At 43.3% G+C, this 16,426-nt stretch overlaps 1 protein-coding gene across 1 annotated transcript; it reads right to left on the reverse strand.

The window, feature by feature from the left end:
• Window positions 1-2,854: 2,854 nt before the first annotated feature.
• On the reverse strand, window positions 2,855-14,538 carry LOC133397472 (cAMP-regulated phosphoprotein 19-like). The gene is made up of 3 exons (XM_061668406.1): window positions 14,329-14,538; window positions 12,208-12,330; window positions 2,855-6,620 (listed from the first exon to the last, which is right to left on the reverse strand). The coding sequence occupies exons 1-3, from the start codon at window positions 14,383-14,385 to the stop codon at window positions 6,447-6,449; spliced, it is 354 nt and encodes a 117-aa protein (XP_061524390.1). The 5' UTR covers window positions 14,386-14,538; the 3' UTR covers window positions 2,855-6,446.
• Between the last annotated feature and the right edge of the window lie 1,888 nt (window positions 14,539-16,426).

Genomic DNA, 16,426 nt, shown 5'->3' on the forward strand with positions numbered 1-16,426 from the left:
ATCCGCTGTGGTAAAGAAGGAGCTAAGGCGAAGCTCTCGATTTACCAGTCGATCTACGTTCCTACCCTCACCTATGGTCACGAGCTGTGGGTCATGACCGAAAGAACAAGATCCCGGATACAAGCGGCCCAAATGAGTTTCCTCCGCAGGGTGTCCGGGCTCTTCCTTAGAGATAGTGTGAGAAGCTCGGTCATCCAGGTAGGATCTCAGAGTAGAGCCGCTGCTCCTCCACATCGAGAGGAGCCAGATGAGGTGGCTAGGACATCTGATTTGGATGCCTCCCGGACGCTTCCATGGTGAGGTGTTCCGGGCACATCCCACCGGGAGGAGATCCCGGGGACGACCCAGGACACACTGGAGAGACTACATCCTTCGGCTGGCCTGGGAACGCCTCGGGATCCCCCTGGAAGAGATGAATGAAGTGGCTGGGGAGAGGGAAGTCTGGGCGTGCCTGCGAAACCTACTGCCCCCGCAACCCGACCTCGGATAACTGGTAGAAAATGGATGGATGGATGGATGGATGGATGGATGATTTTGCGATAAACTTTACTGTAAAATACTTTTTTTATCTGATTAAATCGATGGAATCATCTACAGAATAATTGATTCTAGAAATATTAAGGTTGTGACAACCCTAGTATTGGCCATGAATTATTTTTTTTACAACAGTCTTGCTCAAAAAGGAATACAAAACTATTAGGGGGGGAAATACAAAAACATTAAAAAGTATTGGATGAAATTTACAAATATTACAGGACACTGATATTGGGGGGAGGGGGGGGTTTAAAAATATTGGATAAAAAAATACACAAATCTAAGGGTAAGAAATGCAATAGAAAATACAAAAAAAAAAAAAACATTTTTGGGGGGTGATTAAGAATGATGGAGCCAGTGAGAAAAAACATTTGGAAAACATAAAAAATAAACATACTGTACAAATCTACAATGACAAAATATTGCCATCAAATGTACTGCCTTTCATCACGTTTTTAACCTTGCAAAGCTTGAATGTGTCAAGGCCTCTCTCTTCACAATCCACGACAAGAAGGATGCTCTAGTGTGCGAATATGGCGCTTTTCAGCATCATCCGGTCGATACCCACACAGCACATACTGCTTACAAAAACTTCATCACGCTCCCTTTATTCGAGATAACGTCAACAAGAATCAAGTTAACACTATGAATTGTAGCATTAAGGTGAAAAAAAAACCAACAAAAAAAACCTGCGTCTCCGTGACGGCAGGCACCGCCTTTGCATCACCCTGCCCTGAATACCACATCAAGGCCGGCTATGAATGATGTATTGGGGGTAAACAAACTGGATGCCACCGCATTGTGGGGTTATGATAAAGCTGAATTCGCAGCTTTTTGTGAGCTAGAAAAGCTGGTGCATTAGCAATGCCTTTGATTCACCTTCGTTTAGCAACCAATCGATGTCAGTAATATAATAAATGCCGCCTTGTTCGATGCGGTTTCGGCCGGCAGTGACGTGTTCATTCATTTTAGCCACGAAAGACACATTTAAGGAGTAGTCATCATTCAACGTAAACCAGGCCTGGCTGGCTTTCACTTGTCTTTGCTTACCTTTGTGTACAGCTCCGACGATGCCATGACAGCCGCTACGAGTTCACACCAATCACATACAGGGAGGGTATGTATTCCTCCTGGACATGATAAAGCTGAAAAGAAAGCCGGACCAAGGCTACTGAGCGTCGGCTATCTCACTTTGCATTCTGGGTATGATGGATGAACTGAATCAGCCTCAACAACAACAACAAAAAAAGCCGAGTAAGAGGATGTCTCATGGGGAAACAGCGACACTATGTGTCGACGGGCTGAACGACAAGCACAAAAGGGAAACGAGTAGTGCGTTAATATACGCGTTTACCAGGGCACTCTTTGAAAAGAAACCTTTAATCTCAGTTCATGTTTCACCTTGCTAAATAAAGGTAATAAATAAATAAATAAATTGGTTCCGTTACTACTCTCGCGACAATTCGGCTTGCCCTGCGATTGGCTGGCAACCAGTTCAGGGTGTAGCCCGCCTCCTGCCCGATGATAGCTGGGATAGGCTCCGGCACTCCCGCGACCCTTGTGAGGATAAGCGGCTTGGAAAATGGATGGATGGACAATTCGGCTCCATTGTTTTACGTGTATGCTGTCAGTGTTTTTTCATTCACCCTGACATTGCTCCACTCTGCCAGTCAGCCACGCTGCAATGACATTGCATTGTTGTACATTAAAGGTGATTGCTGTGGTCTGTGTCCTGCGTTCTACTCTAAACAGTGACTCTTGTGGTTAAATACATGTATTTTTTTCTGTTTAAACTTCAACTGTGACTGGCAATAATCGGTTTGAAACAAGCACTTGGCTTCTTTCAGCTACTTGCGAAGTTTGCTGCCACCATTTACGACAACGCAAAACAAAACAATCGGCCGAGCGACGGCTCGTATGTCAAAAAACTTGTAAGTCGAGTCCCTTGTAAATTATAGCACCACTGTACTGCTCTATAGGGTTGCAGGTGAATTGGAGCCTTATCGGGGCTGACTTTGGACGAGATGCAGTGTACACCCTGGACTGGTCGCCAGACAATCACGGAGCACCTACAAGCATTCACAATCACACCATGTGACAATTTAGTCCTCCATCGACCTAACATGCATGTTTTTGGAATGTGTGAAGAAACCGGAACAAACTGTGCTGCCCAATTCAACACTGATCCCTGTAGGACTCCATAGATCACACTCAATAATAACAGGATAGTCCCCGTTTTATAATGGGAACGTCTCATATTTCATGATCGACAAAAGAGCAAAAATGAGTCAGGTCTGGGGGGGTTAGGAGAAAGTGTCCATTATACATTTGTGCAAAACTATTTTATTTACATAACAAAATGTCACAGATTAACATGGAGGCAGGTATATACATGGACAGCTCAGATGCTCGCTGGGACAATCTGCAGGTAAACTTCATCTACAAAAACCCTGGTAAAGCAATAACAGTGGGTAACAGGGCATCGTTTCAGCAAAGCTACTTCCTTTCTACATACAGGTAAATGGAAAGGAGAATCTCTGAGCAAAGAGGGAGTGTGTTGCAAACCACACCTCTTAACTTTCCTGCTCCCGGGGAGACTGAATAAAGTATCTAGCAGCCTCAGTCCTGGGTTTAGCCCCTGGATTATTAGGCCCTCTTGGATTCACTATTTTTTTTCTTCCACAAATTAAACACCTAAACAATTTAAAAAACTGACTTTTTGCACATGCATGGTACCTGGTAAAAATGTATTTTCTGCTGTCCCCAAACGTTTTTATGCCACGGCGCAGTTCGATTTATTTTGACGAAGTGGCATAGAGGGGAGATTAAACATAAAAATTACAACTCACCGTTCCACTCAGTGTAGTTGTTGTAGTTTTCGTGAGAGCTCTGCGTTTGTTTCTCTTCAACGAGCGAGTCCCATTTTGGGGTAATCTTTTTCTTCTTCTTCCCCTTTTAAACAACTACTCATACCAGGTGCATGTGCTGCTTTGAAGGCTCCATTGTCTCATTTCCAAACCTCTCACGACATGGGATGCATTCAGAAATTCAATCTGATGCCCTATATCTACTCTTAAGAGTGCGAGTGTTGCAAGAGGCAGAGCGTGCTCCCTTTATTTCAATTTACAAATGACCACCTTGCTTGTACAGCTTCCATGCTTGTCCTGCCTGGCGCTCCAGCACTTCCAGTGTGTGGTGCTATGAATAACCAAACAGCACATTCCAACAATGCTCTCAGTTTCCGAACGGTTCAGAGTGGAGCAGAGCGTGCTCGGAGTGAATTTCTGAACGCACCCATAGTACATCGCAGAGCGGGTTATGTACATGAGTCAATGAGCAATAAGCAAAAACTTTTAACTACAACTGCCGATATTGTCTCTTGAAAACAACTTTTTCCCCGTCTCATTATTTGGCCTGTCCCCCTTTTTGAGAAGCTCACCAAACAATTTTTTTTTATTGTTTTTAGACTAGGTTGCGGGCTCACTTATCCCGTTTCACATGACCGAGATGACCGTCTTAACAGAGGTACAGATGGACCCACAAGATTTTCAAAATAAAACATCTTGGACTCTGATGATCAGTACAATGTTTCTTATTCAGTCACTCTGTGCGACACAGTACCGGTCCGTACCCCGGTTGTTGGGGACCCCTGACCAACACGATCCCCAAAAAGCGGAAAAGAATTGCTCCTCCGACACCAGTTCCACCAATTAAACACGACATTCGGGTGGATAGGTCTCTCATAATGTCGATCAAAAAGTCTCAAGGACATCTCACGTTGTCCATTTCGGTTTGAAGCAACCATTGTGGGCAAATATCAGGGCTCATACTTTGACTGAAGTTTCCCAATCAGAAGCAGGTATACTAGACAGCTGGCTAAATTGCCAAGCTTTTTTTGTCTACGTCATCTAAAGCAGGCAGAGCATGGTGTCAAAGTTCGATGATCATTTAAAGTCGGGGCGCTGCTTGCAGTTATAATTATCATCATTTGAGTCAACTCATTGAAGCATATTTAGTTATCATCAGGCATGATTTCAATGTACAGTGCATCTGGAAAGTAGTCACGGCACTTCACGTTTCCCCACATTATGTTCCAGTTTTAATCCAAATTGATAAAACAAAAACATTTTTTTATTTGATTTTGGAGTCATGCTGTAAATGTGGAAAAAGCACTGTGAATACTCTAAAGATACACCATATGCAATTTGAATGAAATTCTAGTGCATTTGCTTCTTTATTAGTTTATGTACAGTGTGCGTAGATTTAGTGAGTAATGGCAATATAAAATGAAACCTCAGTACATGAATTTGTTTTAACACTGTTGGCGAACCGAAGCGACTTTTCCCATTAAAAATTAGAAAATATCAGTCCATCCGTTCCAGTCCTAGAACAAAGCAAAATCATCATACGACCGGTGCAGACACCCGGTGTGAAGTGCACAGCAGAGCCCATGGCTGGACCTATCCGGTTGACGTGACCACACTTGGCCGGGAGCCCCCATTGCTGTGACAAGTCTGTCATCTATGTGGAATTTTCTCAAAAACATGGAATGAGCATTTCAAATACCTCTAAAATCCTCCATCACACATAAATACAGGGGGGGGACAATTGATTACTGACATACATGGCTTATTCTACTACCCACACTGCTCCTCCCATGAATAATGTTCCATTTGCACTATTTAAGTCGAGTTTTTAAGGCAAGTGACGCCATTTGAAATGTCAGCTATTTTGACATAGACTTGAAAAACCCTCAGAATTCACGTTCTGTACGAGCATATTGGGGGATATGTTTAACTGAAACTTGTCGGCCATTCTGGGGGTTCCCCAAATAGCAGACGAAACGAAAGGGTCCAGGTGATATATAGAGAAACAAGTTATACTGTTTTACACAAATTTGAAGGTGTTTTTTGACCCGATTTTTGACAGGAGATATCATACAAAAATTTTCCCCAAAAAGGGCTTTTTTTCCCCCCCACGACATCTTGAGCTCTCCAGAAACCGTTATGTGATTTTCAAAATTCTTGGTGCATGTATTTGAGTTTAAGTCTCCATTTCAACTAGACTCAGCATTTTTGACAGAAGCCATTTTTGGGAAATCTTGTCACGTTGCCACTGTGATTAACCCCAAATGGCAGAAATGCCCAAGGCTTGGAGAGCCATTCAGAGGTGTTTTGTTGGGGAGAACCGGAAATAAAAGCATCCAATTTAGTGAGATACATTCATATCAACACTTAACTTTCTTGCGAGGCATTACTCAGGGCTAATTTAGAGCAAAACACAATGATGCATATCTGTATGTTAAATATGTGACAGACGAAGCGAACAACGTTCACGCTGTGTGAGAGAAAAACAACTGAGCGTTTCACATCAATGCAAACGACTGTTCATCAACTGAAGCATAGTGCCAGAAACTCGGCAATATTTCTTTGAAAATGTTGTTGTGAACTGAGGTTCCATTTTCATAAAGTTTGGGATCTGGAGAGGAACAAGAGTTCCAAGTTCGGGGGAGACCCTGCATTAATTAAGAGAATACAGCCAACGATAATACAAACTGGATTTAAAATGCTAAAAGGCTGATGTCTGCCACCAAGCCTAACAAAATGAAATGTACTACTATATACACGAACACACACTCCCACGCCTTGAGGAATTTAACCCTCATTGACGTGCTGTCTTTCAGTGTATCTTACATGAGAAGAATAGAGACAAATGGAAATTATACATGGGAAGGAAGAGACAGGGGCAAGGAGGGTGTGATACTAGAGCTGAATAAGCAGCCAGTGGAGTCTAGGGAAGGTAAAAGAATTTGAAAGGTAGCGAAGCATTTCCTGCTGAGTGGGTAAACAGGAGGTCCTGTGAGAGGTAATGTTACAAGCTCGTGATAGGATGGGGGTGCATACAGCGAGCCATCAGCCTGCCAGTTTACTGGCCACAAGGGAGGGTTTCCTCTGGGGCAGGTCCTGGGGTGTGGGGATGTGGTCCCCCGTGATCTCGGTCTTCTCGGGTGCCGCTGCCGTCGGGAGCTGCTTGTTCTTTATCTTGGCTTTGGCCATGTTGTAGTCGCCCGAATCAAAGTACTTTTGCTGTAGGACAAGAGGGACACAAAAATCAAACGCCAATTCAAAACTTTATAGACACTTTTACACGATACAGGCTAAGCCCTAATAAAGCCACACTGACAAGAAAAAAAATACAAGATCAAAGTTATAATCAGCGGCATGGTGAAAAAGTGGTGAGCAAGCACATCCGCCTCACAGTTCTGAGGTTGGAGTTTTGAATCCGGGCTCCAGACTCCCTGTGCTTGTGTTTGTTTTCTCCAGGTACTCCAGTTTCCTCCCACATTCCCAAAACATGCATGTTAGGTTCATTTAAGCCTAATTTGTCTTTAGCTGTGGATCTGACTTGAATAGTTGTTTGCCGATATGTGCCCTGTGATTGGTTGGGGCCCAGTCCAGGAAGTGAAACTGCCTCATGCTCTAGTCACACGTGTAGTTCAAAAACTACAAATACAGTCCAGTTCAGCCTCTGGCCAATGGACCTCATGGCTAGCATTACGTTGGCAGTATGTCAAGACTTGTTAACCAATTTGAAACGACATGACACAAACATGAATATACAATGCATTTTATTGTCTGCATTATTTTGTCCCTCAGCCTTGACTGATGTTTGTGCCTATGTATCAAACAACAACTCAGAGTGCCCACCATTTTGGAGGTGGCGCTGGAGAACACCCCTGCTGTAGACTCCCTCGTTCTGGTGGCAAACTTCAACTGCTCACGTGGGCGTTGACAATGAGACCTGGAAGGGCGTGATTGGGAGGAACAGCCCCCCCGATCTGAACTCGAGTGGTGCTTTGCTATTGGACTTCTGTGCTCATCACAGACAGGTCATACACACCATGTTGAAACATAAGGGTGTCCATATGTGCACTTGGCACCAGGACACCCAAGGCTTCAGTTCGATGACTGACTTTGCAGTTGTGTCATCGGACTTCCGGCCGCATGTCTTAGGCCTAGTACACACAAAGACAATCGGCCTGTTTTTGTGTCGATTTGCCCCTTCCCAACCAAACAATCTTAAATCTTATAAGATTACGCTTTTAGATTCTCCTTAGGTCTGATGTGTGTTAAGAGTGGATTTGTCCCGATTTTAGGGCCTGAAACAGGTTGGGACCGACAATCCTAAATAATGAACATTTTCAATATTTATGAAGAAAAGTCTTCTTGTGTGTGGGGTAGAGCAGACTTCGCCGTAAACTGTGACGTGGAATAGACAATCAGGAAGCGCCCAAACTCCACAAAATGAAAGGACTGTAAATACAAAATATTTAGGTCTTAACCAATGTCATTTTTGTATAAGTGGGTTCCACATACGGCAAGAAGTTTTTTTCTGTTTTGTTTTTTGGACAACGCCATTTAATAAGGCTTCGGAAACACTCAAAAATCGGCTCAAAGCCGGACGTATTTCTTCTTCTTCGATTTTGTGAGCTCACTTGTGATCACAAGATTTCGAGTTCGGCTTTTGAACAGAATCTTTGTGTGTGTGGTGTTGATACACACTAACAGACATTACGACCAAAACTGTTAAATGCCAGATGTTTCATCTTTGTGTGAGGTCTGTCACAGATAAAGAAAAAAAGTGTGTACACCAGGCCTTAAAAACTCAGGTGAAGAGAGGGGCACAGTTGTCAACTTTTTTTCTTTTTTGTCCTGCTCTGCTGTTAGGTCAAGCAAAAAGGAGAATCTGTATCCCTTTATGCCTGAGCAGCTTGACTTGACTGTGGGTATTGTTTTTAAGATGCCACTGTGGTTCTTTGTATTCTGATGGATCTTTAATGAAAATTTCAGTCAGGCAGGACAAAGTTTTAAAGGGGAGTAAGAGGGGAAAAAGAAAGAGACAGTGAAAAGGTAACTAAATAATATAGGAAGAGAAGACAGGACACTAGCTGTAAGAAAGATGAGGAAAATAAATCATTATATGCCTAGTATAATGGCATTAGTTTGGAGTGTTGTATGGAGGCAGTAGTGCTATGCCCTATAAAGGACAGGACAATATAGAAATGGATTGGACAGCACAAGGACAGGGGGGAAGCATGCAGGACAAGACAGGGCGGAGCTGTCAACTGATCACCAACTGGTGAATTGTTTGCTCGCATGGTGGGGGATGATCCTGGTCTGCACCATCAAGCAGTACACAATCAACACCGTGTATAGTGGGGACGGAGCGCCGCTGACCTCAACTCCGGACGTTGTGAGTCTGTGAGCCGAATACTGAGTCAGTGAGCCGAATACTTCGAAGACCTCCATGTAGAGTCTGGTTGCTCTGAAGTGGGCTCTCCTATTTCCGGGTTTGAGGTCACCGAGGTGGTTAAAAAGGTCCTCGGTGGCAGGTCCCCAGGCGTGGATGAGATCTGCCTAGAGTTCCTATAGGCTCTGAATATTGCGGGGCTGTCCTGGCCGACATGCCTCTGCAACATCGCATGGACATTGGGGACAGTGCCTCTGGATTGGCAGACCGGGGTTGTGCTTCCCCTTTTCAAGAAGGGGGACCGGAGAGTGTGTTCCAACTCAAGGTGATCACGCTTTTCAGCCTCCCTGGTAAGGTCTATTCAGGAATTCAGGAATGAATTTCTTCCACAGGACGTCTGGGCGGTCCCTTAGAAGTAAGGTGAAACGCTCGGTCATCTGGAAGGGGCTCAGTCGAGCCGCTGGCCCTCCGCATTAATAGGAGCCAGATGAGGTGGCTCAGGCATCTGGTTAGGATGCCCCCTGGACGCCTCCCTGGTGAGGTGTTCTGGGCAAGTCCCACCAGGAGGAGGCTCCGGGGCTGACCAAGGACACACTGGAGCGACTATGTCTCCTGGCTGGCTTGGGCACGCCACCTGATCCCCCCGGAAGAGCTCGATAAACTGGCTGGGAGAGAGGGAAGTCTGGGCTTCTCTGATTAAGCTGCTGCCACCTTGACTTGCATGTTATATTAGTTATCCACACACAAAGTGAAATATTTGAAGTCTTTATTTGTTTCAATTTTAATGATTATGGCAGGAAGACAAAAAATAAACAAATTCAGTATTTCATAAAATTTGAATATCCTAACAAAGTTCAATATTGTAGGCTGTGTGTCTCAATCTTTTCCGCTAATTAACGCCAAACACCTGCAGAGGTTTTCCTCAGCCTTTAAATGGTCTCAGTCTGGCTTAGTAGGCTTCAGAATCATGGGGAAGACTGCTGACTTGACGGTTGTGCAGAAAACCATCATTGACACCCTCCATAAGGGAAAAAGGTCTCAAAAAGAAATTGCAAAAAAGCTGGATGTTCACAGAATGCTGTATCAAAGTACATTAACAGAGTGTTCAGAGGAAGGGGAAAATGTGGCCGGAAAAGGTGCACAAGTGACAGGGATGACCGCAGCCTTGAGAGGATTGTCAAGCAACGGCGATTCAGAAATCTGGGGAGCTTCATAAGGAGTTGACTGAGACTGGTGTCAGTGCATCAAGAACCACCACATACAGATGTCTGCATGACCTGGGCTTCAGCTGTAGAATTCCATGTACCAAGTTACTCCTGAACCAAAAACAACATAAGAAGTGTCTGTGCTTGGCTAAGGAGAAAATGTACTGGTCTGTTGTCCATTGGTCGCAAGTCCTCTTTTCAGATGAAAGTACATTTTGCATTTCATTTGGAAATAAATCAAGGTCCCAGAGTGAAGCATAAACATCAAGCTGCTTAAAGTACAGTGTGAAATGTCCACCGTCAGTAACAGTTTGTGGAGTCATGTCTTTTATTGGTGTGGGTCCATTGTCTTTTATCACGTCCACAGTCAACGCAGCTGTCCACCAGGACATTTTAGAGCACTTCATGCTTCCTGCTGCCGACGAGCTTTATGGAGACAACGATTTTATTTTCCAGCAGGATTCGGCACCTGCCCACAAAACCAAAACTACCAATAAGTGGTTTAATTGCCATGGAAAAAACGTATTTGATTGACCAGCAAACTTGCCTGACTTGAACCCCATTGATAATGTATGGGGTATTGTCAAGAGGAAGAAGAGGGAACAGAAACTCCGAAATGCAGACGATCTAAAGGCCAATATACTTGGGCTAAAATAACACCTGAATTGAGCCAAAGGTTGATCACCTCCATACCACACCTTAATGCTGTAATTAATGCAAAAGGAGCCCCAACAAAGTACTGAGGGCATATTACTTTAATACACATTTCAGAAGGCCAACATTTCTGTGTTTAAGATCCTTTTGTTGGTCACATGAAATATTCAAATTTTGTGAAATACTGGATTTGTTTATTTTTGGTCTTTCTGCCATAATCATCGAAATTGAAACAAATAAAAGCTTGAAATATTCAACTTTGTGTGTAGTGATCTAATATAACATACAAGTCTAACTTTTTGAAACAAATTATTGAAATTACCCTCGATATCAGTTTTTCTTTTTACACATACCTGTACAGTGCTGTGAGTGGACAATAGGGTTTACACGATCAGGATTTTTGGGGCCGATCATCGATCAGCGAGTTTAAAAAAACGAAAACCGATCCGATCACAAGATGGAGCAATGTGTCTATTTAAATGACCTGTTCATTTACTGTTATATACTAGTGTACTGAATTGCTCAAACAAATTATATTTACACTAAATAATGTATCTTTGTTCATCTATTTATGCCAGCGAGGCATAGTGACAGACAGAACAAATGAATGGTCTTCTATTAGATGGCAGGAAGTGCATACAGTAATTAATGTATCCACTTTTTGTGACATTTTTGTTTGTTGGTGTGCCGTGAGATTTTTCAATTGTAAAATATGTTCCTTGGCTCCATAAAGGTTAGAAATCACTGCTTTCGTCAGGTCATGTATTCTAATCAGTCAGGTCAAACCAACATTCCATGACAGAAATAATGGGTGCAAACTTACTGTAATTAAATGACTAATTGTAATTAAATTACTTCACCCACACCGAAACTTTAGAGCATGATTCGACAGAACGGCAGCATGTTAACGCACAACCGTTAGTGCTAGCACTAGCTTGCTAGGCTATATAACATTTTGTTGCCTGCTTGCGAACCGTATCGTATTAAAAGTACGGGAACATACCTCAAGCAAGCCTTTAAACGAACATCCTTTCCTGATCACCGGTGACAACCACCACCGGCATGTTTCTTTTTCTTTTAATTACTTTATTGGCCGTACAGATATTTACAGTACTACGTCAAAAGACACCCGGCAAGGCTAAAAATAAACTAGCTTTTGGATTCAAATATACTGTGCACGATGGCAACGCGGAGTAAAAGTCTATTTTGGAGCTGATCAATGACGTCATTGATCGGATTGGTGAATTATGACAAAGCCGATCAGCATTTAACCAGATCGGTGTAAATAACATTGAGCAAACAAAAACATCTTTAAATACTGTCTCTCATGTAACCCAGGGCACTTTTTTTTTTTTTCCTCCAAGCAGCACTATTGTTTTCCTTCCAATTTGTGCACATTAAGTATGGTGTCAGTCTTTGGACACACAACCCCTGAGAAGTACTTGAATGAGCAACAAAACATGAAAAACGCACCCAAAAATGATAGAAAACATTACAGATGAGATTAATAAATTTGAGTACTGTACCAAAATTTGAAATGTAAAGACAAAAAAAATATTTTTACCCCCTTCTGAAGCCGTTTTCGAAGCAGATCTGAGCCCCCGGGTTTATTCCCCAAGTTTGGGTATCTGGCTTTCAATTTGGCCTCTTCCGCTTTCTCTGGATTGATCATTTTGTCCTGAACCTCCTGAAATACAATAAAAAATTAGCAAAGGACTCAAATAAAGAAAGAGCCTCGAGTTAAAGACCCTGTAAAGTAATTTTTGTTATTTGTTACAAAATACATTACATCTGTTTGAAAAAAAGGTGCTGAAAATGTGAAAATACTGGGAACAATTTAGTACTGAATTCTTGAGCTACAGAATTAAACTCTTTTTCACCATCTCAGTTGGCCCAGCTACACACTTTGGCTTCTGGCATGAGTCGGCCCTTCCCCACTTTACAAGTATGGAGCACCATTTAATCAGTGGCTACTCAGCACGCTTGCCACTTTCTTACTGATAATAACATGCCCCATTTCTAGCACTTCAGCGTGCAATTAGCCATCAAGCTATGCCTACAACCTGAAAAAAATACATCTTCCCTGGAGTGTTGTGTGTTTTGTGTTATTTGGGCTACAGTTTCTCTGCTGTGTGCACAAATGCGCAGTGCATGTAGCGAGGCAGCAGCGAATTGGATGGCTCCACCACCCTACACCAGCAGCCAGAGTTGGTAGCCGCCAGCGGTCCGGCTCGACATGATTAGGGCGGTCAGCCTCAGAGTGCTTGCCTGGCCGGCCACGACATTGCTGGGCGAAGAGTAGGAGGAGAGAAAATAAATTTTAAAACAATCAAATATAGGGACTGGTGCAACGCACTGCTGTGTCATTGGGTGGCCACAATTCCAACAGCCCGCTAAATCTCAACATAATTGTCCTGACATCGCTCATTATACCGGGTCTCAGCAGCTGCCTGGCCGTCATAGATTGCCTTTCTGCAGCCTTACGGAGAGCGTTTGCATCGCTCTGAACGAGCCGGGACAGAAAGCAGAATTTTGATTGACAGCTGAAAGTTCCAGGGGTTGCGTTTTCAGTGCATTCACTTAAAGAGAACTGAGAGAATGTCTCAATTCTTCACCATTTTTTAAGCCTGATTTCAAATAATTGCCGCTTTTTTAAATTCCATTCCAATTTGGCAGGGTCGTTCACACGTTATTCACACTACAGCTACAAATATTATTTTTGTCATAGATTTTTTTTTCATAAATGGATGATGAATAAATTACTGGTTTGATGATCATTGTTTCTCAAAGTAAAAGCAGATGTTTGCAAATGTCTTATTTGAACTAGACACAAAAGCTTTCATGAAGGACTACTGAAATCAGAGAATATTTACTGTTGAGGCTGAAATTAAAGGATTTGTACAATGTTAAGTTAAACAATGGCTCTAAATGATTAATGAATTGAGGAGTTGGACATATTGAAGCATTTTGGGATCATAATTTGGGCTATCTATATATAGGGTTTAATAACTTAATATAGGCAATTATAAACATTGGGGGAGGGGGTCTACTATTCGAGAATGTTTGCTATTCACGGCGGTCTTGGACCTTAACCCCCACGGACAAATGTGGCCGACATTTGAGCAGTAAGCTCAAAAGACTAATATCAGGGTGAGAGATGTTTGCTCGACAATGCCTTAACATTTACCAAACCAAGTCGTGCTAGCATGCGTGAGGCTACCTGGCATCGGTCGGACCGCTAAGGCTGCTGTCAAACGCCCCCTCTGGGGTGGGTTAAAAGTAAAGGGACCGGTTCGTTGGAAAGACATCTACGGGTATAGAAACTATCGGTGGCTTGACTGAAGGTAAATACATTATTATAGGTCAGTGCTGTCTGCACGGGCGGGACCATGTTAACGCTGAAGCTCACCGTTTTTTCCAGAATGTCATGACAGCTGGTTAGCTTGCTAACATGAGCTCGCGTAGTCCTCCGCAAGCAACACCGGGCAAACATTTATCTCACCAGAACAAGTCAGCCGGCATCATTACATTATTCAGCGTAATAAATCTATACTAACACGGACTATGACTATGTTAATAATGAACGAGCTGAATCGGGCTCGCCTGAGCGTGAAGCTAGCACTCGCAACAAAGTCAACCGCACTCCCGCCTATTTCCCTCCTACATAAAGGGCCACCATGGATACCTGCTCTTCCACCAGCGTCTCCTCAGACGCCGGGACGTCTTCGTTTCCGTCCGACATTGATCAATGTTCGTGTCGCCTTCAAGCAAGAGCTCGTTCAAGTGGCTGCCAAGAGATCCCCCTTACTAACTGAGTGGCCGCCGGGATCCCGCTGCTCTCTCCGGCTGATGCACTGGAGGGGAGGAACGGGCGCGCTCTCGCAGCTGGCGCTACGTCACTTCGAGGAGACACCGTGCGCGCTCTCGCGGATGGCACTACGTCACTGGCGGAGACACCTGTGCGCGCTCACGTCTTTGTCGAGAGCACGCGTGGGACGGGATTTTAAAAAAAGTGACTCGTCAGCTGTTGGGTGCATGTGCTGCTGCTTGAGACCAAAAAGCAGGACAGAGATTACGCATATTAAAAAAAAAAAAGAAATTTAAACTATATAATTTAATAATCATTTAATTACTGTCTTTACAATGTATACATTTCCCGAATTTCACCGGCGGGATTGATAAAGTATCAAGACTTTATTTAGTCATGAAAATGTTGCTTTAGATGGCTGCTCATAACATTGCCCAATAAGTATTCAAAAGTTTGTAAGAGAAATGGGAATCCGTCTGCTAATTTTGTACTGCTTGACGACGTGTTGGTTGATCGCCTGCCCCACAAGGGGAAAACTCGTTGTGGGTTTTGAAATGTTACCAGTCCTGGAACCTTTCTGACACACCTCATATAATACAACCCCAATGCCAATGAAGTCGGGACGTTGTGTTAAACATAAATAAAAACAGAATAAAATAACTTGCAACTCATGTTCAACCTATATTTAATTGAATACACTACAAAGACAAGATATTTAATGTTCAAACTGATAAACTGTATTGTTTTAGCAAATAATCATTAACTTAGAATTTTATGGCTGCAACAGGTTCCAAAAAAGATGGGACAGGGTAACGTTTACCACTGTGTTACATCACCTTTTTTTTTAACAACATTCAATAAACGTTTGGGAACTGAGGACACTAATTGTTGAAGCTTTGTAGGTGGAATTCTTTCCCATTCTTGCTTGATGTACAGCTTCAGCTGTTCTAACAGTCCGGGGTCTCCGTTGTCGTATTTTACGCTTCATAATGTGCCACACATTTTCAATAGGAGACAGGTCTGGACTGCAGACAGGCCAGTCTAGTACCCGCACGCGCTGTTGTTAATACATGCAGAATGTGGTTTGGCATTGTCTTGCTGAAATAATCAGGGGCGTCCATGAAAAAGACGTTGCTTGGATGGCAGCATATGTTTCTCCAAAACCTGTATGTACCTTTCAGCATTAATGGTGCCTTCACAGATGTGTAAGTTACCCATGCCATTGGCACTAACACAGCCCCATACCATCACAGATGCTGGCTTTTGAACTTTGCTTCCATAACAGTCCGGGTGGTTCTTTTCCTCTTTGGCCCGGAGGACACGACGTCCACAATTTCCAAAACAATTTAAAATGTGGACTCGTCGGACCACAGAACACTTTTCCACTTTGTATCAGTCCATCTTAGATGAGATCAGGCCCAGAGAAGCCAGCGGCGTTTCTGGGTGTTGTTGATAAGGCTTTTGCTTTGCATAGTAGAGTTTCAAGTTGCACTTACGGATGTAGCGCCGAACTGTATTTACTGACACTGGTTTTCTGAAGTGTTCCTGAACCCATGTGGTGATATCCTACACACATTGATGTCGGATTTTGATGCAGTGCCGCCTGAGGGATCGAAGGTCACGGGCATTCAATGTTGGTTATTCGGCCTTGCCGCATACATGCAGTGATTTCTCCAGATTCTCTGAACCTTTTGATGATATTATGGACCGTAGATGATGAAATCCCTAAATTCCTTGCAATTGTATGTTGAGGAACATTGTCCTTAAACTGTTGGACTATTTTCTCACGCACTTGTTCACAAAGAGGTGAACCTCGGCCCATCTTTGCTTGTGAATGATTGAGCAATTCAGGGAAGCTCCTCTTGTACCCAATCATGTCACCCACTTGTTCCCAATTAGCCTGTTCACCTGTGGCATGTTCCAAACAGGTGTTTTTTGGCACCTGTGCCAGCTTTTTTGGAACGTGTTGCAGCCA

This window comes from Phycodurus eques, chromosome 2 (assembly GCF_024500275.1).
Source record: "Phycodurus eques isolate BA_2022a chromosome 2, UOR_Pequ_1.1, whole genome shotgun sequence".
In the NCBI taxonomy this organism is placed as follows: domain Eukaryota; kingdom Metazoa; phylum Chordata; class Actinopteri; order Syngnathiformes; family Syngnathidae; genus Phycodurus; species Phycodurus eques.

Bases quoted from the DNA above. Each gene is read 5' to 3' on its own strand.
- LOC133397472 (XM_061668406.1), bottom strand. From the start codon at position 14,385: ATGTCGGACGGAAACGAAGACGTCCCGGCGTCTGAGGAGACGCTGGTG. The intron at 12,331-14,328 runs GTATCCATGGTG...ATTGTATTTCAG, and splicing joins AGACGCTGGTGGAAGAGCAG to GAGGTTCAGGACAAAATGAT. The intron at 6,621-12,207 runs GTAAAAATATTT...CTTGTCCTACAG, and splicing joins GAAAACGGCTTCAGAAGGGG to CAAAAGTACTTTGATTCGGG.